At 46.2% G+C, this 23,550-nt stretch overlaps 3 protein-coding genes across 9 annotated transcripts in view; 1 reads left to right on the top strand and 2 right to left on the bottom strand.

Annotated features, from left to right (window-relative positions):
* Nucleotides 1-1,206: 1,206 nt before the first annotated feature.
* EXOSC1 (exosome component 1) lies at nt 1,207-6,893 on the bottom strand. The gene is made up of 8 exons (XM_017664886.3): nt 6,784-6,893; nt 6,562-6,677; nt 4,606-4,680; nt 3,526-3,614; nt 2,736-2,769; nt 2,178-2,228; nt 1,964-2,048; nt 1,207-1,632 (listed from the first exon to the last, which is right to left on the bottom strand). The coding sequence occupies exons 1-8, from the start codon at nt 6,812-6,814 to the stop codon at nt 1,526-1,528; spliced, it is 588 nt and encodes a 195-aa protein (XP_017520375.3). The 5' UTR covers nt 6,815-6,893; the 3' UTR covers nt 1,207-1,525.
* Nucleotides 6,894-7,002: 109 nt separating this feature from the next.
* ZDHHC16 (zDHHC palmitoyltransferase 16) lies at nt 7,003-23,534 on the top strand. 2 transcript variants are annotated; one of them, XR_012133091.1, is made up of 12 exons: nt 7,004-7,199; nt 10,867-11,114; nt 11,275-11,469; nt 11,604-11,692; nt 12,023-12,051; nt 12,646-12,779; nt 12,910-12,957; nt 13,794-13,879; nt 14,505-14,628; nt 14,837-14,907; nt 15,701-16,264; nt 23,416-23,534. XR_012133091.1 is itself a non-coding variant. In XM_073240592.1 (11 exons), exons 2-11 carry the CDS (start codon nt 10,872-10,874, stop codon nt 15,813-15,815), a joined length of 1,134 nt encoding a protein of 377 aa, XP_073096693.1. In that variant the 5' UTR covers nt 7,003-7,199; nt 10,867-10,871; the 3' UTR covers nt 15,816-15,882. The 2 variants fall into 2 exon arrangements, 1 of the variants encoding a protein (XP_073096693.1); XM_073240592.1 differs by lacking the exon at nt 23,416-23,534 and having other exon boundaries at nt 7,003-7,199; nt 15,701-15,882.
* Nucleotides 16,534-23,550, bottom strand: part of MMS19 (MMS19 homolog, cytosolic iron-sulfur assembly component) — a 37,860-nt gene continuing 30,843 nt past the window's right edge. For 3 of the 6 annotated variants that reach the window (XM_037015786.2, XM_037015791.2, XM_037015790.2), the window contains 17 exons: nt 23,421-23,546; nt 23,143-23,224; nt 22,741-22,841; nt 22,488-22,637; nt 21,412-21,567; nt 20,495-20,594; nt 19,873-19,975; nt 19,664-19,732; nt 19,319-19,445; nt 18,742-18,842; nt 18,538-18,594; nt 18,203-18,389; nt 17,814-17,896; nt 17,517-17,681; nt 17,375-17,434; nt 16,998-17,098; nt 16,534-16,925 (listed from right to left, as the gene is read on the bottom strand). In XM_037015786.2, the coding sequence (XP_036871681.2) occupies nt 16,898-16,925; nt 16,998-17,098; nt 17,375-17,434; nt 17,517-17,681; nt 17,814-17,896; nt 18,203-18,389; nt 18,538-18,594; nt 18,742-18,842; nt 19,319-19,445; nt 19,664-19,732; nt 19,873-19,975; nt 20,495-20,594; nt 21,412-21,567; nt 22,488-22,637; nt 22,741-22,841; nt 23,143-23,224; nt 23,421-23,546 (1,796 nt within the window). In that variant the 3' untranslated portion in view covers nt 16,534-16,897. The remainder of the gene's footprint in view (nt 16,926-16,997; nt 17,099-17,374; nt 17,435-17,516; nt 17,682-17,813; nt 17,897-18,202; nt 18,390-18,537; nt 18,595-18,741; nt 18,843-19,318; nt 19,446-19,663; nt 19,733-19,872; nt 19,976-20,494; nt 20,595-21,411; nt 21,568-22,487; nt 22,638-22,740; nt 22,842-23,142; nt 23,225-23,420; nt 23,547-23,550) is intronic. The other 3 variants (XM_037015789.2, XM_037015788.2, XM_037015787.2) reach the window with 3 other exon arrangements.

The raw sequence follows: 23,550 nt of genomic DNA, 5'->3' as shown, positions 1-23,550 counted from the left end.
GTACAATATGCTTACCCTTTGACCCAGCATTCCACTTCTAGGAATTTGTTTTACAGAAGAATCATAGGCTTGCACAAAGATACACGGTATAGCGGTTTTCTCTGCAGTACTGACTGCAAAAGAAAAATCTGTAGATTTAAAATACTTAACAATAGGAGACTGATTAAATAAACTAGATCAAAGTGCCTAGCATAAGTCCTGGCATTTAGAGGATACCTGATAGAAGGCAATCAGATATATATAATAATATATAACAATAACATTGGCAGGTACTAAGCACTTTCACGCATTCTTCCTCATAATAATCCTGTAAGGTCATAAACAGATGAGGAAACAGATTTAAATAAAAATAACTTGCTAAGTATCAATGTCCACATCCTGATTACTTTCATATAGAGTAGTTTTGCAAAATGTCACTATTGTGGGAAACAGCAAAGTGAACAAGGATCTCTCTATGTTATTTCTTAAAAGGGCATATGGACCTACAATTAGCTCAATAAAATGTTCAATTTAAAAAAAAACCCAACTTACCCTGCTCAAGGCTAGCAACTAGAGGATACAAACCTAGGTGGGTTGATTGCAAAGCTCACCCCAAACCACTGTCACTACACATGGAAGGTAAGAGCTCCTTGAATAACATCTCAAGAAGTGACACCTCATAATTCATCTGTCCTCCCATTACCTGTGTGACCATTCCATGCTTAACCCTTGTCCTCTTCTCATCCTCAGACTTTTGTGTTCATTCCTCTTCTGTCCTTTGCTCAGCTTCTCTCTGGCTTGAACAGCTTCACTTCACTTAGATCTAAGTTCTTTAATTCCTTTTACTTCATGTCACAAATCCTTCCATGGCCACCTCCCATGATACTGCTGTCCCTCTAACATTTCCCCTAAATCAGCAATACTATATAAGTTACTTTCAGACCTATTTAGATGCCACCTGAATCATCATGGATCCTGTAATTTTCACTAAACCATCATCTCTAAATGAGGGAATATAAAGTACCTGACCTAGAGCCTGGCATGTAGTAAGTACTCAATAAGCACAAGTACTTAAGACATAATATGAAAACAAAAAAGACGAGATTAGCCTTTGTCCAGAGCAAGTAAGCACGTGACTGTGTCAGTTAATGGGTGCCACCAGGCAAACCTCTGCTCTAAATCTTGAAATGATTCTTTTCCCTAATCAAGACAATAGACACCATAAAATCCTTTTAGCAAAAATGTTTTTGTTACAGTAAAAAATATGAATTTGTAAGACTGTCAGGACTAGGCTATTTCCAACACCTTACAGTTTGTTTGCTGGTGCCTCCAAAAGAAAGATTTAACACTCAAGGGAATGGAATCTACTGAAAGGTTCACAAGAAAATTATTCCACCTACAAAGTAAGTTCCTGGTAGATTTTCCTACGAGGTGGTTGCTGGCCAGCCCCAGGTGTCTGAATAAAGACAATGGCATCTTGATGTTACTTTGATACATGCACTGTTAGAAACAGCTCATGCTCCTCCAAGTGGTAAAATGTGGCTTCTTAGGTCTGCAAGAATTCAGGTTGTACTCGGGCCACTTTTCGGAATTCTTTAGTGTGGGTCTTGGGGCACTGCATCTCACACCAGCTGATGGGAACCATCTGGACACCTGGAAGGGAAAAGCTGGTGTTGGAGCTAGGACCTCAGATACTTGCTTGAGAGCCTTCTCTTTTCTTGCCAACTGGGTATGAACTGAAGCGTCACTAAGCTACCTAGTGAACCTCACCTCACACAGAAAAAACCTTGTTAATGCCACTGACTTAAGGAGTGAGTTCCCCTTTTCCTAGGATTTATATAAGATCATTTTAGTCTCAGTAGTATATACACTCATATTGCTTCCTAGATAATTAAAAAATAAGGAGAACAAAGAAAAACAACGGATTAGTCTCAACTATAGCTCCCAGGGAAAGGTAAGTGTGAGGAAGCATGGACCAACTCACCTGACTCACTGTGAGCCACCACCACCCCCAGCTCATTTTCAGCAGTGGTCAGGAGGTAGTTGGATTGTGCATCACCTAGGGAGATCTAGTACATACCACTGGTGAAGGAAAATGACAGGTTATAAATCTTCCCTCCCATAACCACTTGAGTTGTCTCTCTACTTCCATTTCTTGTTTTGACAAAGGACCACAGTCTGCTGGGAATAAAGGATACCACTTTGGCCAGGACAATATCTCCCGGGCGGAAACTCTTATAAATTTCAACCTGTAAAGAAAGAACAGGAGTGTTAACTGAAAGCTCTAAATCAGGTCCACATGAAATTACTAACCCCTCTGGTAGAGCCACTTTACTTCCTAATCCCAGAGGATAGAAGTCGTCATTGCTCAAGTCAATCAACACCTTTTATTGCTTGTACAGCATCATCATATAAATGAAAAGATTTTGAATTCAGTAAACTGATCAGGAATCTGACTTGGACAAAAGGTACTGTAGTTGCCTCTGGAAGGATCCAGAGAGTAAGTCTGAGGGAACAGCAAGGAATAAATACATGACCTCAAAGGCAAAAGTAAACTAGATCCTTTCTGGTCAACAGAGTGAATAAAAATCATATGGAGAGGAAAGAGACAGTGAGGTGAATTCCACACTCTGCAATAGGCAACACCTTAAACTTCCTTGGACTCCACATTCCTATGGATCTTTGAAATTCACTGGACTAAGTTAAAAGGATTGAGATTCTCAAGCCATGGGAGAAAAAAAAAAACAACCAACAACCTTGTCTTTTTCAGTAGCTCGGACATCTTCCTTTCTATAAAAAAGAATTAACACAAAGATTAATTATTTGTCAGAAAGAATTTTTCTGCAGAATCCTAGTAGACAAAGAGCTACAAGAGCAGAGAGAACAAGTCATAACTGGGACCCAGATGCCACTCAGAGGAGCACTCCCAGTCCTCACCAGGAGGTGAAAATCTCCTTTCTCATTGTTGGCTCACATGGAGCAGCAGTATCCTCTGTATAGAGAAAAGCAGATCAGACTTGGCAGGAGAGGATAAGGAACTTTGCTGCCTTAGGAGAGCTTGAACAGAGGCATGATGGAGCTACATAGAACCCTGACGGCAGAAAGGGCTCTCAGAAGTTAAATGATCTAGCTCACAAGAATTCTTTGTCCTTCCTCAAAGAACCTGCAGGATAAATAAATCTACCATTTCACCCACTAATACTTTTAATGTCTTACAATCCTTGATTTAATGTACAATAAGTTAAAAAAAAAAAGTACTGCCTAAAATGCCATCTATTTTGTTTAATATGAATTATTCTGCACTGCTAATCGCCAGCACAGCACAATTGTTTTAATTTATTTTAAAGCCCTATCTCATTTTTCCTTTTGTTCTAGCTCACATATCATGCTTTTTTTTTTGGACACCACCTGGAGAGAATCAGAGCACAGAGAAGAGAAATAGGCAGGAGTACTACTAGTAATTGTTCCTAAAAATTCTAGTCTCCTGTTCTACCCTAATCTTATTCCAGATACTGAGACACATGTGAAGGCAAGACTACTACTTACCGGATAGTTCCTCGAAAAGAGTTCTTAAGAGGTGTGGATCCCACATATAGGATGTGCACTTTGGCAAAGCGTGAATTGATGCTAGAGACCTGTGGAAGAGAGGAAAGATCAGCATTAGGGTATGAGCAGTTGTCAGCTTGAGGAGGCAGCAATACACTAGGAATTCCAAGGTTTTAATCCAAGCAACTCTAGAAAATATAGAATTTAAGATAAGTTAACTCTTACTTATCCCTGCACAAGTGACATATGTAAGTGGAATAAGATACACTCTGGCCACCTAAAAGTGTTATTGCAGGAATCAAATGAAATAATATGGTGTAGATTTTGAAAAATACAGACATCTAACCTAAACACAGGGCATCACGGCAAATCTACATCTTTACAGATCTTGCTAACAGGCCTGTAGAGTGGACGAAATTTAAGTCTACATTTCAGCTGTTGTGTAATGTTTGGATCACTGCCTCTCCAGTTATTTTCAGAAAAACATATAGATTTCCCGGCGCAACTTATAAAGAGAGAAACTAAAAGCTAAAGTTAATTTAACCTGGCAGAGAGTAGGGATGGGCAGGGAGTACTGATGTGTTATATTTACTGATCAGTACAGCATTGATTTGTACTTCCCATGAAACACTAACAGACTTTAACTGAAATGCTAGAATGTAAGATCTTTTGGTTTTCTTCAGAAAAAGGTGTCAGCTCCAGACATTCAAAAACAGGCCTCCTTTTCACCCTTTGGTACCCATTTTGCAAATGACAAACTCAGTAAAAGAACTATGCTTGCTTGAACTTTGCTGCCCTGATCAATATCTTAGAAATCTCTAGACCAGCAAAGTCCAGTGCTGTGATGATAGAAATGTTCTGTGCTGACCAGCAGGGCAGCTCTAACTACATGTAGCTACTGACTATTTGAAATGTGGCCAGTGGGACTATGGAAGGGAATTTAAATTGTGGTTAATTTTAATTCATTTCAACTTAATGGCCATTAGCCAGTGGCTACCATATTAGACAGGGCACTTCTACAATGATCATGATTTCAGCATTGGACAAGTGTCCTAAGCAGGGAGATTAGTACCAACTTACCTTACAGGTTACAACAGCCCCCACATCTGGCAGCAATTGGGACTCTGTTTCTCTCATCACAGATATGACAGGAAGCTACAGAGGAAACAATAATTCATGAGTTTCATGGCTGAGGCCTGGGTAAAGGTATTTGTGGCTCTAGAGTAACACAGAAATGCCTTGGTCCATAGTTGAGGAAATAAGGGAGGTGGCCTACAGATCTGTGCCCACAGTAGAAAGCCTTAGAAATTTTAGGAAATAGGAGGGACAAGGGGGGCATAGGAAGAATGTTGCTAGAAGTCATCATCTAACCACTTTAGATTAGTTCTAGTAGGTTTTTTGGTTATTTTCTTGGAATTCTTTAGTATACAACCATGTTGTCTATAATCATGGATATTTAACTCTTTTCTCCAAAGTTATACTGCTTGTTTCTGTTTCCCATTTTATTGTACCAGCTAGAATCTCCAAATAAATGTTATATAATAGTGGTCGTACTTGATTACTTTTATTTTAAGAGAATACTTGTGGAGTTCTCTCTTTGAGCATGACATGGGCTGTTGGTGTTAAACAGATGTTTTTGAATCTTATCTTTTATTAATCTCTCCCTTGTTCACTATGCTTCAGCTCTCCTGGCCTTTCAGTTTCACCAACGCACTAAATTTTTTCTCATCTCAGGATCTCTGTTCAATTTGTTCTTTCTGCCAGGACTGTGCTTTCCCCACCCACTTAACTCTTATTTATCCTTTAGATTTGGGTTGAAATGTCACTTCTGCTGATTAGTGGGCTTGCTTGTTACCTGTTCTCATGGTACTTTATAACATTCTTTCAAAGCAGTCATCACATTTATAACCATACATTCATATGACCATGTATTTGTTTACAATTTGTGTCTGTGTCCCTTGATAGCAGAGATCATGTATATTTGGCTCATTACTATATCCCCAGAGGTCAGTACTGTGCCTGGCACATGAAAATGCTCAACAGATATCTATATTTATGAAATGAGTAGACTTAGGAATGTTAAAGACATGCCCAAAATTGACTGAAGAAATAAATAAGCCTCATTTTACAGATGAGGAAGAACCTAAAACCGGAGAGTTTAAGTTCCTTACCCAAAACAGAATCCAGGTCTAGTTAGCTGGTACTTAGGTGTTCTGATTCTGAATCTTTCTACTCTGTTACCTGTCTTTATGCTGCTCCTCCAAATCTGCTTACCCGATCCTGAACTAATCCTAGATTAGCCTCTGAAGCAAGGGAGGATGATATTACTCACGCATTCAACAAAAGTTTATTGAACATTTATCTTGTGCTAGGCGCTGAAGGTATGGTGGTGAGGCCTGCTTTCTCAGAACTTAGTAGGGGAAGAGTCTATTGGGGAACATACAACTGAGGGTTTAGTTACATGCTGAGATAAGTGCTTGGAAGGAAAATAATTTTTTTAATTTTGTGTTTAAAAACTCACACACAAAAAAAGGTGTTTTGGGTTTTAAAACCCAAGAAAATTCCTTTACTCGACTAGTGGGTCTAGGAAGGCCTCTGAGATAGTGATTCTAGAAAGGCTATCTGAAAGGTAAGAATTAAATAGGCAGAGAAGGAGAGGAGCGTTCCGGATGGCTGGCAGGAGAGAGCTTTAGCGACATTAGCGACACTGAAAGAAGCAAAATGACTAGACTGCAGAGTGAGGTAGGAACAGTGGAGCGAGATGACGCCGGGTAGGCTTCGGCTCATTGTCAGGGCTGAGCTCGCCTCTGCGCTTCCCCTACTTTCTTCCGCGAGTATTTGCAGCAAAAGGAAGCAAGATCAACACAACTGGTCTGTGGTGGCTAAGTGCCCAGCTGCGGGGACCGCAATTGGAAAAAATTTAGAGACCAATTTAGAGATGCACTTAGAAATACCTCCGCAGTACCCTGACAGCGAAAACAAACGCAGCTTAAGAGAAAGGCAGAGACGGAGGAGTTGGGAAACCGCCCCCTTTACCGTGCCGTTCTCGCTGCTCTTCATCAGGCAGCCAGCAAGCGACGAAAAGATGCAGCCGTGCCGGATGTAGGTGCCGCTGCCAGGGCTGCCCTCCTCCAAATTACAGAGGCGTTCGCCTGCAGGAAAAAACGCTGCATCAGCCACGATACCCAGAAGCTGTTGGCCATCCAGCCCTCCTGTCTCTGTGCCATCCAGAATTGGCTATGGGCACAGCTCACTCACCCGGGATGCAGTACCTCACGGGTGGCGCCATGACTGCCACTGTCCTAAACCGGAGGATAAGGAAGCCGACTTCTCATTTGCCAAAATACAGGAACAGTTCCAGAGTAAAAAGCACGCCAATTGGTGCTTTATATCACGTGTTCTCCTGGAGCGCCTCCTGGAGCAAACTCCATTTCCCAGGTTGCCCCGGGACAGTCCGGGGGCGGAGCCCCCAAGCTCCTGAGGTTGCGCTTGCGCCTGGGACCAGGATGGGCTGGCGGTGGGTCCGTGTCCGCAGCCTGTCGCTGCGGGCGGCGGGCCATGGTTGGTCGGGCTGAGGCGATCCGGGTCTGGGTGCCGAGCTGGAGGGGGTGGCAGTGAGCGGCAGCAGAAGCTGTGGGGTTTGAATTACTGATTGGGGAGTCGGCAGGCGGCAGGTAAGAGCAAAGCCGTCGCCCTTGCTCTCCAGTCCTGCCCCTTCTAGGGTCGGGCCCTGTTGGGGGCCTTAACTGCAAGCCCGAGTTCCTGCTCTCTCCTCACCCTGCCTTGTGCGGCGGAATCCTCCACAAACCCGCGGAGCGCACTCTCAGTTACCAGCAGCCGTAACACCTAAGGCTGGAAGGCCGTCCACCAACCCAGTTCGCCCATTTCACATATTTGGAAACTTGGATCCAGAGATAAGATTTGACTTGTCCAGTGTCTAGGAGATAGTTCAAAGTAAAGCCCAAGCCCGAGCCCAAGTTTTTTGGCTCCCAGCCCATCTCACTTTGACCACGCCATCCTCATTGAGAAATAAAACCTTTCCCCAGCTTTTTGACTGCAGCTTCTGATCTTGCAGTCGGATCAAGTCGTGTGGGCCCATCCTTAACTTTCTCTCTTTCCAGCATGTTAGTCCGGAAGGGGAGTCTGCACACGAATAAAATGCTGCTCTTACGGATGACTGACATCTTTTGCTTGAGACTGCAAATATCCTGAGAGCAGCATCGTTGTCCAGATATTTGCCACGACTTTGATCTGTTTCCTCTGCCTTGTGGTGGCTTTGGAATATGTCCTTTCCTGTGCAAACCCCCACTCTCACACCAATCCGGTTTCCTCTAGGGAAACGGTGGCTTAGAGTCTGGGGAAGAGGGCAGTGCTGTGGCCTGCAATTCCCTCTTATCTGATGGCAGATGGCACCAGGGACTCACTCTACTGCTGAGGAATCACTATTCAGGACTAGTGCTTGGGGTGATAATGGAGCTGTGCTTTGCTGTTTCATCTCCTGTTCATTCTGATCACCAGACCCCCACCCCCCAATTTTTTGAGTTTTGCTTTGCTTTACTTCAGTTTCCTGAGATGAAGAGTTTGCATATTCAGTTGTGGCCCCATGAACTACATATCTCATATGGCATCCCCATAGCCCCCAAACCGCACTAGCTAAAATGAGGGTGCAGGGAGGTGGTGGTGGTGGTGGTGGGTGAGTTAGGATTGGGTTGAGACTTTGTTCACTCAACTCTCATCTGTAGCCCTGAAATTTCATTTGTATCTCTGAACTACAAGCTTTCTGTTTACATGCATGGGTTGATTTCTGGTTGGACTTGTTTTCTAAAATGCTTTCTAGCTCTTGGGTACTATTATGATTCTAACAGTTGTTTCTATTTCTGTATTGATCATAAAGAATGATAGCACTTTTTGTGTTAACACATTGGCAGGAGTGCCCTTACTGTTATTTGTTGGACAGATAGACATCTGGCCAGCCTCTCCAGTACTGCAAACCTCCAGATCATTCATTCAAGTATTTATTGAGTGCTCCCATGAGCCAAATATTGTGCTAAGTACTTTTTATTTATTTATTTATTTTGGTATCATTAATGTACAAGTACATGAAGAACATTATGTTTACTAGGTTCCCCCCTTCATCAAGTCCCCCCCACATACCCCTTCACAGCCACTGTCCATCAGTGTAGTAAGATGCTGTAAAATCACTATTTGTCTTCTCTGTTGTGCTAAGCACTTTATAAACATTTCATTTATACCTTAACAAGTGTATAGAGAGAAATCACAAAGAGTTAAAGCTGGCAAGGACTTTAGCATTTAATGCTACCCTGTCATTGAATGGGAACACAAGGAAATTGAGTCCCACTGGGTTCACTGACTTGTCCAAGATCACAGAATTACTTAAGGGCAGAATTGAACACTAAGTATTCAAGTTATGGGGCTGATGAGAATTGGTAAGTCTAGTCTTTGAAGCAGGCATTTCCTATAGAGCTTAGGAGTTCCAGAGGTGTTGAAAATATGAAAAATGGAGAATCTGAGAAGAAAGATATTTTTGTAGACAGGAGCGATGGCATATAATTCTTGTTCATTATAGATGAGGAATACATTTCTTTTGCAAGCCATTGCTGTAAAAAGTATTTTAGCAAATAGGAAACTCTCCATTAGCCATAGTAAGGGAATGAACAGTGGTGTGAACTATTTTGTCTTGGATTTGTTTTAAGGTAAAATGTGTCTCACTCTTATATTTGACTGTGGTTGTATGCTATTTTGAAAATTTATACTTTGCGTCAAATCATGATTCTAGACAATAGGAGTCTAGCTCAGAGAAGTTAGAAAGTTTGAGCTTTTCCTTTTTTCTCTTTTCTACATTGCCCCTTTGTTCTCTTAGCTCTTAGGAGGTGACGGGAATGGCTGATTTCTTTATCCTGGTGCAGAGTAGGCCTCTACTGAATTGTCTTTCTTCTTTCTCTGCTGGCATTTGTATGCTGGATTTCTTTTTGCCTTAGATTGTTACAGAATTACTGAAGGAGATAATTAAGTGTTTTCTTTGAAAGCCTTCATGGTGATGAGCCAGGGTGCAAGGAGTACCTTGATCCAGTTACTGAACTGAAACCATCCCTACAGTGGAGCAGCCTCCTCCAGTTTCTGCTGGGTTTTGAGCTGCCTGTTAAATAAGTCAGTGGAGTTACTCAGGACAAAGTAGCTATAGGAGAAAATTAGGTAATTTCTTTTCTGGTAAAGACTTAAATCTGCAGAATGTGACTTATCATCAAAAGAATCTGTGCTTTCTGTTCTGGGCATTGCCTGGGTGGCTGACCTCCCATGGCTGTGGGATGAGGGGTAAAAACTATATAGAGGAGATGAAGGTACTTTCAGAGGATCTGTGCAAAGGGCCAGAGAGCCTGGAAGGCTGGTTGGGAAGTTGGGGGTCAAGGGAAGGAGCCACAAGAAAGGTTCTTGAGTGTCTTAACTAGAATAGCACAGAGGAGAGTCATCACTGATAGGGCAGGCCCTATGGTCTCATGAGCCACTAGCATGAAGGCCCGTTTCCACTACCAGTGTCTCCTGCCTGTGGTGATATTCTGCTCTGTGTATCTGAAGTTGGCTTGGCTTCTGTATCCTGGAACTGGAATTAGAGACAAAGCACTTTATGTCATGCAAGTAGCTGAGATGTCCTCACAGGAGACAGACTCCATGCTATCAGGTTGTGTCTGGTGGCCTGTAACATCAGCCCAGAGGGAGTAGGAAGGGTGAGTATCTTTTGCTAAGACTCAGATAGCACCAGGGAAGATGTAGGTGCAGATCCATATGCTGTGCATTCACTCCCCTACTGGCCGTTGCATAGTGAAAAGCACTTGTTAGGATGTAGGTCCATGGCCCAGGGCAGACAAAAGACCTCTGGAAACCTCTGTACAGTGGTCATGCCCACAGACGTGGGGCGGCTTTGTGCTTATTGGCCATCTAGTGGTCTGTCTACACAGACTGCTCCAAAGAACCTTGTTTGGCTTGGAGCCACCTACCTCTTTTATTTTTATTGTGGCCCTTTACTCTAGGTGTGCATCACTTTGGATTTGCTGTGCACCCACTTGGTGTAATGTTAAGTAGGATTTCGTCAGACTCAGAACCTCCAGATTCTACTCCTAGTAATCTGGTTGGGACACTGACACCACACATTCTTTAAGAGAAGTGAAGTGACATTTCTACCTCCCATAGCCAGGTGACTGGCCCAGCTAGGCCTGTCTTACGTCTTAGCCTCTAAGCTGGTGCTCTGGGCCTCCCCACTGGTGGGTAGGGAGGGAGGGAGGGGCAGGACCTAGGCTGGCCCCTCATAATGGTGTGCTCTCCTAGGAGCCATGTGGGGCCAGCGGAGCCTGCTGCTGGGCCCTGCCCGCCTCTGCCTGCGCCTGCTTCTGCTCCTGGGCTACAGGCGCCGCTGCCCACCTCTGCTCCGGGGCCTGGTACAGCGCTGGCGCTATGGCAAGGTCTGCCTGCGTTCCCTGCTCTACAACTCCTTTGGGGGCAGCGACACTGCTGTTGATGCTGCCTTTGAGCCTATCTACTGGCTGGTGGACAACGTGATCCGCTGGTGTGGGGTGGTGAGTGATGCCCAGGGACCAGGAAACGGGATGTTTGGGGGTAGCAGAGACATGTGTCTGATGGACCCACACCAGCCCCGTTCCAGGGAAATTCCTTTATCTACTCTGCGTGTTTGGCAAGCTCTCTCACTGCATCTGCCTGACCTCCCTGTGTTGCCAGGTGTTCGTGGTGCTGGTGATCGTGCTGACCAGCTCCATTGTGGCCATTGCCTACCTGTGTGTTTTGCCCCTCATCCTCCGAACCTACTCAGTGCCACGACTCTGCTGGCATTTCTTCTATAGTCACTGGAATCTGATCCTCATCGTCTTCCATTACTACCAGGCCATTACCACTCCACCTGGATACCCACCCCAGGTGGGTTCTTGCCAGGGCACATGGAGGGAGTGAGCTGCAGGCTTTGGGGACTAGTCCAAAGCACTGGGAGGTATCTTTTGAAGTGCAAAATTGGTGTTGCACAGCTGTCATGATGCTTTTCTCTCTTTGCACAGGGCAGGAATGATATCGCAACCGTCTCCATCTGTAAGAAGTGCATTTACCCCAAGCCAGCCCGAACACACCACTGCAGCATCTGCAATAGGTAGGGCTTGGCTTTATCTCTGTCAACCCTGCTGTGGCCCTCTGGCTGTAGCCCTAGGGCAATACCTATACCTGGAGTTTGACACATTTCTGAAGCTCTGGTCACGTACCAGGCTATATTGTGACACCAGGTCCTCAGGATGGTCTATTAGGCATTATTATCACTTTTGGAAGCTTGAGGTTCAGAGATGAGTTACCTTGTCCCATATCATGTCTTCAAACTCTGTGCCTTTTCCACCTCAGCAGGATGCTGGTCCTTGTAGGAAAGGATTGGCACTGATATCTCAAGAGCCTTGGTCACGGTAACAGAGCCTGTGTCCCTCCCTCACAGGTGTGTGTTGAAGATGGATCATCACTGCCGTATCCTTTTACCATCACGTATGCCTGAGGCCTCCCTTATCTCCAGAGCACCACACAGAGTTAAAGGCCACAACCCAAGGCTTCCAGCATCACCCTGCAGAGAACACTGGCCTCATGAAGAAGAGTTGTGGGGGGGGCTGACCATCTCCTGGGGGAAACAGGCTCTCTCAGATGGGTCTTGGAGTATAAGGCATCTAGTCTAACCCCTCTTGTTCTGTAGACTTTCATGCTAACATTTGTTGGATGGAAAGAGATGTTTGAGCTTTAGTGGTTGTCCACTGGATGTATAGAACCACTGGTCCTGTTCTGCTGTCCCACATAGATGTCTCAACCCATGAGGGTTTTGGCAGATTGATTTTCCTGAAGGATTTCAGTTTTCATGATTTCTTGGTGGGGCTTGTGAGGGCTCTGAAAAGTTTTAACACTTTCACCTCAACCTCTGGAAATAGCCCCATATTTTCTGCCTTTGGAGAAATAGGTCTTGGTGACAAGAAACCCTTTGCTTGGATGATGTCATCATGAAGCAAGGATGAACCAGAGGCCTGGACACCCCCCTGAAATTATGTTTGATGTCCTTAATCCTTCCCCCACCAGCCTGGCTAAATAACTGTGTGGGCCACTATAACCATCGGTACTTCTTCTCTTTCTGCTTTTTCATGACTCTGGGCTGTGTCTACTGCAGCTATGGAAGTTGGGACCTCTTCCAGGAGGCTTATGCTGCCATCGAGGTGAGACCGTAGGAGCAGGGCAGCTCAGGAGAGCTTTGGGGTGTGGAATCTGTCCCTGAGGAGTGGGGCTGGTAGCACCCCCACCCTAGAGTCCTGAGAGTATAACCAGCACTGTTTTCCATCCCATTAGAAAATGAAACAGCTCGACAAGAACAAACTGCAGGCGGTTGCCAACCAGGTGGGCTGTCCCCACCCCACTGCCTCCTGCTGCTCAGGCCAGGGGGTAGAGAGCTGCCTAGGCAACTGCTGAGTTGTAGAGTTGGCTGAGGGGCCACTTGAGACTAGATCAGGGGTGTTCTGGGAGGCCGTCTACTGGGCAGACAGTGGCAGGGGGGCAAGCTAGAAGTCCCTGGTATGTGATAGTTTTTGGCTCTCTATCCTATCACCTTCCTTGGGCTGAGCAAGGACTCTGCCTTGGTGGTGGCCTGAGCAGCAAGGGGTCTATGTTAGTCTGTGTAATGGGGTTCCAGGGGACAGAGGTCAGGCTGGGCCAGTCTGATCATCTTTCACTCTTGGGCTTCTGCACCTGTGGAAGGGTCATCCCTTCTCCACTGGCCTTCTAGGACTCCTTATCCTGAGCAGATCTGGGGCTCATGATTGTACCTCTGCTGCCTTTTGGTCTTTGGTGAGGCTCACAGTTCTCCCTCCTCCCATCATTCCATTCTGGGTGTGGGTCTGGCCCCCTCTCTTGGGGACTGCAGTCATACGGTAAGGGAGTTCTAGCTGGGGAGCAGAGTGGCTTCCCCTGGAGCCCCATCTGTGTTGTCGAATCTAAAGGCCCAGGCTTGGCTCCTCCTGTGCTTTGCCATCTTGTCCAGACCTGCCCTGCCCAGTGTTTGTCGACGATGATGCTGCCAGTCTTGGTCCACCCATCTGGCTGCTGCCCTGACTCCTCTGTGGTTTAACCTCTTCTTTTCTCATCCCGGGCTTGGATCACTTCCCTGCCTGAAGGTGCTGGGGGCTCTGGTGACCAGCAGAACAAATGAGTGAGACTTAGCTGTTTTCTTTTTCTAGACTTATCAGCAGACCCCACCATTCACCTTCTCCTTTCGAGAAAGGGTAACTCACAAGAGTCTCATCTACCTCTGGTTCCTGTGCAGGTATCTCTCATTTTTGACAGTCTGAAGAGCTTCAGAAAAACCCTTTGAGGTGCCTGTATGCAGGCAGAGACCCATCCCTGTGGGTTGCTACCATACTCAGTCTAATTTAGGTTGGTGAAGAGTTAGCACTTAATTTTCTTCAGCCTTTTGGGGCAGGGAACATTAAGGATAATAGCATTGAGCGTTACGTGCCAAGGTAAGTTAGACTACCCAAAAGTCAGGCAGCAGCCTTTTATATATGTGAGAAGCTACAGATCAGAGGGGTGAATGATTTGTTCCATGATACACAGCTAGGAACAGCAGACCTGGAATCCGAATTTTGTACCATCCCATTCTTTTCCCTGGTGCTCTGCTACCTTCTGCAGTCTCCCAACCATGGATATTTTAAGAAAAACAGAACATTTTAACTCATCACATGGACTTATTTTCCCACCCCTCTTTCCACATAATTTATTCTTAGCCTATTTAGTGAAGTAAAAGTTCACGTAGGTATTGGCTGGGAGATAAGGAAGACTTAGGCAGAGGGCTCCCTAACCAATCATTATTGCTTAGCTCAATTTCAGACCTACTTATAGCCTCCAATCCCATCTAAGCTACCCACCAATCTTTGCCCCTCTTTTCTTAGCTCCGTAGCACTTGCCCTGGGTGCTCTAACCATATGGCATGCTGTTCTCATCAGTCGAGGTGAGACCAGTATCGAAAGGCACATCAACAGGAAGGAGAGACGTCGGCTGCAGGCCAAGGGCAGAGTGAGTAGTGTTGAGGGCTTGGGATGGAGGCTGGGTAACTGAACCTGCTGTCCTGAAAACAGAGGCTGTTGTCAGGGCCAGCCGGGGTAGGCATCATAGAAGGCCAGAACTTGCCTAGCTGAGCTTCAGTTTAACCAATTTGGGCTCAGGTATTAGAAGGGAATTAAGTATAAGTGGTTTGTTAAAACATGTTTTTTTTTGGCTCCAGGTTTTTAAGAATCATTATAACTACGGCTGCTTGGATAACTGGAAGGTGTTCCTGGGTGTGGACACAGGAAGGTAACGTAAAATTTCTAGACCAGTGCTAGTCAATAGAACTCAGCAATGGAAAAACTGTTCAGTATGCCTGTGGGGTCCAAGACATCAGCCATGAGCCACATGTGCTACTGAGCACTTGATATGTGGCTGATGAACTGAATTTTTAATTTAATTTTCACTAATTTAAATAGGCACACATAGCTAGTGGCTACTATATTGGACAGTGCAGTTCTAGACTCTAGGAATAGAGATCATTGCTCATTTGAGCTTAAGGGGCTTAAGACTAAAACTGTGTAGTTTAAGCAGCAGATGACAACAGAATCCTGAGAGGCTTGTTCTTAAGAAGGAACCTCTAGGTAGGCTATGGTAGCCACCAAACCCCTCCCATTAGTATGGCAATGTCTGGAGTTCAAGCCAGTAATTTGTGGGATTGAAGTAACCTATTTGTGACAGAGGCCCTAAGACAAAAAAGTGAAGCTAGCTCTTTCAGCTCAAGAGACAAAGGTGCATCATTTTCAAATTGCAGCTACTGAGGCTGTAATAATTAGGTAGCCCTAAACCTGCGCTCCTCCATTTCCCAGCCTGATTACATTCCTGCCTGTCACTGCTTATTTTCAGTGGCCCCTGAGAAGTTTAGCTTGAAACCCAAGGCACCAGAGGGCACATGTATTGGACAAAATTTGAACTTTGTTACTTTTGAGATTAACGCCAGTATTGCTCAGGATATCTTGATGTATCCTTGCTGAGGAGTGAGGATCAGGAAGGAAGACCAAGGATTCTTGGAACTCAAGAGATATTCTATCTTCTCTTGTAGGCACTGGCTTACCCGGGTGCTGTTACCTTCTAGTCACCTGCCCCATGGGAATGGAATGACCTGGGACCCCCCTCCTTGGGTGACAGCTCACTCAGCCTCTGTGATGGCCGTGTAAGCTGGACTGCATCAGCCACAACTTGAGCATCATTCTGCTTCCTGCATTGTCTCAAGGGCCTCCAAAGGTAGCTCCTTGAAATCCTTGAGCAAAAAGAGCCAGTGGGCCTGCCTTAGGGTACCATGCAGGGACAACTCTTGGACCAATCTCCTGGCCACTGTAGGAACAAGAATGATGTGGAAAAAGCCTAAGACTGATGTCCCTTTACTCAGGCAAACAGAAGCTCCAGCCCCAGACTGGAGATTAGGCAGCTAGCCACCTTGCCGGGTGCTGACCCCAACCTCCTCCAGGTTACAGCACTGGGTTGGCCACCATCTCTTCCACTTGCTGTCTGAGAAAACACCTGAATGATAGAGCTGAGATCCTGGCTTCTCAACAGGGCAAAGATACCAGGCCTACTGCTGAGGTCACTGCCATTTCTCACATGCTCTGAAGGAGCAAAAATAAAGGTATTTGGTTTTTAAAGATATGTAGCTTCTCTCTCTTTGCCATTACTGCAGAGCTGGGGTGGGGGTAAGGGTGGGGGAGTCAGGGTCCAGCCTAAAGAGCAGGAGTTCTGGTCGTGTTCCCTGGGCTCCACTTGGAGGGGGTTGGATGCACTGAAGAATTCTTGGCTAATCCCTATCATTACTGTTCCTCCAGCTTATGCAGTGACTTCACACTTCTGGTTATGTGTTACTGAGGCATAAGTGGGAGGGGGACGTATCTGACAGCCCCATTATCAAAAGAAATCTTTATTCTCCAGCAGATACAGACATCCACTGTCCCTGGTCCTCAGGGCCACACTCATTTCATTTACCCCTCAGCAGCATATCTCCTCTGACATATAAATGGAAGAACCCAGGACCAAGATTTTTCTTCAAACACAAGTAGTCTCATACTCAGTTACTTCACAAATCCATTGGAAGTCATTTCCTTTTGTTTCTTGTACAGCCATGCAACAGAGGCCCAGCATTTGTGCTGTGTCTATGGGAAAGGCAGTCAGAGGCTGGTGGTCTCCCTGCCTCAGGTGAGATGGCTCGGTACTTAGTAATTTCCAGGTTAGATTGTCTGTTAGAACAGTCTAGGCCGGGACTGAGGGCTCAGCTGCCAGGGCTTCCCAGCAGAAACCTGTAAAATGTTGGTGGCATTAGTGGTGAGGCTCATTTTAATCCCACCTTTCCCCATGACCTAGAAACTCACCATTCTCCCCTGGCTGACACTGCTTCCTTGCGCACCAGTCTCTTCTTGTCATCGAGGGGTTTGGCTAAGGCCCGGATCACCTGTGGTTTGTATGGCAGCAGCTATGGAGTTAAAGGAGCCAATCTTAGCTTTATTCAACCAATGCAACTGAAAGAGCTGCTTCTTTGACTCTATAATATCTTCCTATTCTTTAGTGATTCCAGAGAATGCAATGTGGCAGGACAGCCTACAGCAGGCAAATCCTTGCTTGTCTGTATCTTGCAGTTCATTCCCCAGTCACATAGCATGGTGGCCAGCCCTGCTTGACTAAGGCAAAACGGTCCTTCTCTGGCTCTTATGAGAAGTTTAGGCCAGAGAGGGACACCTGAGGTACTCACCACAGGGGTAGGCAGGCGAGTGAGGGCATGCATACACTGCAGTGCAGCAATCCGGACAGCCTGGAACACAACCATAAGGAGGTGAGGGGAGACCCCTGGAAGACAGACGTAGGTGCCAAAGACTTGCTGGGGCTTAACGCACCATGGAAGCACTAGAGCTGAGGGTTAGAAACTTGGTGACCAGGGTGTCAACATGAAGGCTCATGACTTGCGGTGCTTCCAGTAGAAGAGGCTGGAGGCAGCTGAGGGTGGAGAGCTGTACCACACAGTCAGGGCAGGACAGGGCCTCCAGCAGCAAGGAGAGCAGCTAAGGGGCCATAGGAAAGGCAGGCATGACCACACATGTGATGAGCCTACTGCTCTTCCTCCTCCCCTTTCTGAGCTCAGCTGGGGGCCAGTGGCTTAGTCCCTGCTTAGAGGCTCTGACTGCAAGGCTTACCGTGGGCAGCTCTGGTAAGAGCACAGGCTTAGGCAGCCTGTTAAGTACATGAGACAGACCTTTCAGGTAATTTGGCTTCACATCTGTAAAAAATGGAAAAGCTTAGGAAGAAATTGATCCCAGACATACAGCTTGAGAATTCACTTTAATCTCTGATGAATCTGGACATCAGCCTACATAGAGTTTTTTATTTTTAAGTCCCTCAGGCTCAGAACAAACAAGATACACCCATGAGAGGAAAAAAGTGGGATTAAAGTCTGGAAGATTAGCCTTTTAGGTACACACTACAGCTCTATGGTAGCACTCAGGTCTTAAATTATTTGAGGGAATGTGGCCTGAGCAGAGGAGAGGTCGATGTATTTGGGGACTTTCTTTCAGACTGTCCTCACCTTGGGAAGCAGCATGGAAGCCCTGGACCAAAGCAGGCACATTATCTGTGAAGAACCGCTGGCGGAACATGATCCGCACGTCAGCGTGGCCAGCACGAGTCAACACATCAGTACAGTCAGACATGAGCAGAGAGAAGCCATCGGCAGCTGCTGGGCCTAGTTCTGGGTCACTCAGGAGGCCCACGAGCTGGAGAAAAGAGAGCCTTTGAGGTGCATCAGGGGAGAAGAATCTTAAATAAACTCAAGGAGGATGGCAGTCATTTCTAGGAGGAACAGGATCAACAGGGAAGTTCTTACTTAGGTCCTAGGTTTTATTGTATCCAGAATGGACTTACCCGGTCTGTAAGGCAGGAGCTGAGAGGATGATATCTGAGCACTAGGGCCTTTGTTACCTGTAATCAGAGAGAAAAATAAAGGTCAGGGCATGACACTCAAACCTCAGAGCCCTGAGAAGCATGCTTATAGTTCAAAAATAGAGAAATTTTACTTAACCAGATATAACTGTCTCTGTCTAACAAGAATTCATTCTGACTCCTTACCCAGAGAAGCAGTGCGAAGGCTTGACTACGATAGGGCCCAGAACTCAGGCCCGTCTCCACTTTGTCCATAGCCAGCTGTAGGAATTCATCCAGCTGTTGCCCTAAAAAGGAGGGAGGAAATGCTGATGCAAAGGCTACATATTTTTCCTTTAACAACAAAGGATTAAAATTATTTCAATGCAGAGTTCCCGGAGAAGCCATTAGAAAAGAATCCTATTATTTTGGCTCTGGGCTTTGCCCACTCAGTTCTAGACGTCAGCATGAGAGCTTGGTGTTATGATAAGACAGGGGTGCTGGCCTTCACAAAGACTTGTCTACTTCAAATAACGAAGCATCCCTAATTGCTCCCTGTATGGGGCAAGATGACGGAACTAGAGCGCTCTTCTTGTACTCCCTTATCTTATGTCCTGTAATGCTTTGCCCAACTCTGATCTTGACTCTTCTCCCAAGGGCTGTCTCTTGAGAGGACCTATTATATTACTGGCAGCTCTTTTTTTAAAGAGAATGAGGACCGAACTTCAAAATGTCATCATTAGTTGACTGAGGAAGGCTCCTGACCCCAGCTTCATCCTGGTACCTGCAGGGAGCTTGTTGAGGAGTCCTGCAAAGCACTTGGTGGCAGCAGTGGAGGAGAAGGTGCAGCTGTGGTAGCAGCTCAGCTCTAGAAGTTCCTGCATGAGTTGGTTCAGCTGAGGGATTTCCACCTACAGGAAACCTGACCATGTAATGGACCCCGCACTCCAAGAGAAACATGGTAGGGAAGTAACAGCAGGGGCCAGGATGAATAAGAACTAAATTCTCCAGTGGGCAAAGTAGAAGATCAGCTTAGCCTGTGACAAATTTCAGCCTGTTAGTCACTTGGGATCCAGCTCCCCTTGTCAGGGTTATCCTAGGGCACTCCCCAAATGTTGGGCTCACTCACATTTCGAGGCAGGGAGCAGACAAAGGCCATAAGCAGTGCAACCAGCCGCCTCTGTGCTGCGGAGCCTCCCTGTAAGGAAGAAGAGCACTATCAGGCCTGTCCTGTCAGCAATAGGCTTGTCTTCCCAGATAGCCCATCCCAGATTAGCCTAAAAATTTGAAGGACGGAAGTCCCAAGATTGTCCCCAGTCTGATCCATCTGACCCTCACCTGGAATGGCTGGAATCTGCAAGGGAAGCTGTTTTCAGGCAGAAAGGAGATGTTGCCATCCAAGAAAAGGGGCACAATGTGGCCGACACTCTGGGCAGCTAAGCTGGGGGTAGAGCACTAGGTATCACCAAGGAGCCAGGGTTCTAAAGCAGCCCTGGGGTCACATTAGTCACTGAGTTAATGGGCCAGAACATGGTCATTCACACATTCAACAAGTATTAATTCAGAATACATTATATACCAGGAACCACTGCCATTCTAGGTCCTGGTGATACAGCAGTGAACCAGACAAATCAAATCCTTAGTCTCCTGGAGCCTACAATCTAGTGAGAGAACTCAAGGTATATTTTTAAAAATGCTCCATAGGTGGTTCTTATGCCCACATGCAGCTAGGAACCAATGGCTTCCCCAACCACGGCTCCCCAACCCCCCACAGTCCAATCTATGGTGCTAAAAGCCCCTTTCTTTTGCTTTGCCAACAAAACTTATAAAACAAATAACTGCCTCCAATGCCTCCACATTGATTCTGAGTTCAAGGACAGCTCAGAAGGCAACTAGCTGATGCCTCTTCCCAAGATTTCTATCCTTCTTGGGATCAAGCCACGTCCATAATCATACTCACTCTGGGCTCAAGTGGGTAGTGGCAGTGCCAATGACAGACGCCATGGCAGCCAAGACCTTATCCTCCAACAGTACTTTTCTCAGAACTGAGTGTTCCTTCTCTGCAAAATTGAAACACACACACAGAATCACAAGGCCATGACTATGGTTCAGATGATTATGTCCTATAATCGTGACTCTGGGGCTTGACTCTAGTCACAACAGAGGCAGTTTTTAACCTGTCGTCTAGTGGTGGTGTAGCCCTTAGAATCAGCAAGGTACCAGATGCAGGAGTGGTTTAACTTGGGTCACACAGCACTCTTTAGAACTTTGTGCAGTCCTTAGACTGGGCATTAATGGAAAGTAAGGCTGCCTAAAATGAGCACTCTTAACACCAGAAATTGTTATGTTAGTCTTTTCAAACACTTAAAGATAACATGGATTTCCCTTTATGGGTTCTTGTTATTATAGCAGCTACCACACGTTCATTACTATCCAGGCTCTATGCATTTCCTTATTCAATCTCACCAACTATCCTGTGATACAGATGTTACCCGCCCCCCACCCTTTACAGGAGGAAACAGAGGCTTAGAAAGGCTAAATATCTTCACCTAAGTTAGAACAAGGGGTAGAACTGAAGATGAAACCCAAGCAGATCAGCCCGACTCCAGAGACTAATTCTAACTAAACAAACTACACAGCATTTAAAGGGGGAAAGGTGTGCTGCTAACTAGTAGATTTGGGTTCCTGCCTTTGGTCAGGTTTATACCCTTGGCTTGAAGTGAAATCTCACCATGGGGACAAAGGATTCAAAGGAAGCCTCTGCTGCTACAAACTGCAATGCAGGTGATACCCCAAGGGTGGCAGCGCTGTTCAATGTCAACACTAGGGGGAGGCCCAAGTCCAGAGGAAGGATGGGGGTGAGGTGGTAAAAGTTACCTGGCAGGGAAGCCTGCACAGCCAAGGCAAGCAGGTGAGGTACAGCTGTCTGATGGAAATACCAGCAGCTCTCCGGGTCCTGCTGGCATTTTTCTGCCACCTGCTGGAGGCTCTGACAGACAGCAATAACTTCATTTGTCCCTGCAAACAGATTCCCTGTGCGGTGACAGAGTTCTCTGTAAGGTTTTCTTAAAAGCACTTCTTAAAGATAACAGAATAATCAAAGACAAATGACCAAAGAAACCAAGAATGTCTTATAAAAAGCCAAGTCATTTTGTTTCCTTGGCTATTCTTTTTCATCTATTCAGTTTTCAGAGCTGAGACCTGCTCTGTGCCAGCTGTGTGACAGAAGCATTCATTTGCATTTTTCCATTTAGTTTTCATGACAACACTAGAAGTATCATTTCCCCCATTTTATAGAGGAGGATGTGGAGTCTCAATGAAACTCCCAGTGGTTTTTCCAGGGTCACAGTAAGTGCAGCCAGGAATCAAACCCAGGCCACACTCTGAGTGTTGTGTTCTTTCTACTATGTAACGGCTGCTAGATCAGTCACCGTTGACAATCTACCACAAAGGGTTGGGCAGCAAAAAGAGGGAGCTTAGGAAATTAGTGAGAGTTCATGGTGAGCACACAGTAGCAAGAGCTGCTGTCACTATGCCTTGGAGCAGTTCTCAAAGTCAAGGGTGCTTACCAGTTGCCCGGAGAGCCTGTTAAAATGCGTATTTTGATCAGTGGGGCCTGAGAATATTTTGCACTTTTAACAAGCTCCTAGATAATGCCCATGCTGCTGGTTGATGGACCATATTTTGAGAAGCATGGCGTTGGAGTAGTACTTTTCTCTTCTGACTCCACAATAGAATCACCTAGGCACTCTTAACAATTATTGTTGCCCCAAAATCCCATCCATCCTCAGAGACTGAATCAGCTGGAGTGAGTGAGGCCCAGGCATCAGCACTTTTAAACAACTCTTAAGTACAGCCATCAGCTGAACCACTCACTGCCTTACAGGCATCAACTCCAAACCTGACTATGGTTCCCCATTCAGCCCAGCTCCTCGATTATCCCTGGGAGCTACCTTTGTTCATCCAACAGAGGTGCTGCAGCAGCAGAGGTACGGTCTCCCTGACAATGCTCGGGTGGGTTGACACAGCTGACAAGGCTTGCAGACAGCACAGGTGCCGGGAGCACTCGTTGAGTCTGTCCCCTCTGGCCAAATCTGACTCCCCTAAAAGGAGCACAGCAGACAAGGTTTCACTGTGTGAGAGCACATTCAAGTCCTCCAAGCCTCCCTGGGAAGGGGTGAGCTACAGAAGACTGGAGACACATACCTATGCACAGCTCCTCAGCAAGCTTGGATACTAGATGGCTGCTGAAGGCCCCAGGGTAAAGAGTGGCCAGGGTTCCCGATGCTTCCAGTGCTGCCACCCTGCTGGGGTACAGGGCAAATGAGCATTAGCAGAGGCTTAAACCACGGTTCTCTTGGCTGGGACTGCCATTCTGCAGATTCAGGAGCACGGGCTCCCAACACCACCTTGCTGAAGAGCAGGGCTCAAGCACTACATTACTAAGACAGGCTTCTTAATGCCCACGAAAAGAGAGCACTTCCACATCTTAGAAGTGGGAGTTAGAAGTCAGAGCCAAGCCGAGTCCACCTCCCCTACGGAGAGCCAAGGGCCAGACACACAGAGCCCGGGAACAGACCACTCTCTCTCGCTGCTTTAGATTCTCACCAACTCTGGGAATCCTCCTCCAGGAAGCTCAGTCTGTATAGGTGACCCACTGCCTGGTCCATGTCCCCAGAAGACAGGAGATCTATGTTAGAAGGAAACACGAACACCATCTTTCTTCCCCTGTAGCCACCACAACCCTTCCAAAAGTTCTATTAGAAATCCCAAATCAGCCAGAGTTGTGGTTTAGAGCCAGGGAATTAGGACTGCTCTTCACTTATGACAGAAAATTGTAAGGAAGGGACCAATATCCCCATGTTTTATCTTTCCCTTTAGTGTACCTGGCTGGGCACCCAAGACTGTCAGTGTACGGATGCCAACAAGCTGAAGGTGGGTGCTGGGGTCTGTCAGGGCCATGAATACCAGTGAACACAGCTGGTCCTTGAAGCCATTCAGAGGCCTTTCATCTGG

Source organism: Manis javanica, chromosome 7 (assembly GCF_040802235.1).
Source record: "Manis javanica isolate MJ-LG chromosome 7, MJ_LKY, whole genome shotgun sequence".
Lineage (NCBI taxonomy): Eukaryota > Metazoa > Chordata > Mammalia > Pholidota > Manidae > Manis > Manis javanica.
The sequence above is the reverse complement of the archived record's forward strand: the minus strand, read 5'-3'. Positions and strand labels throughout refer to the sequence as shown.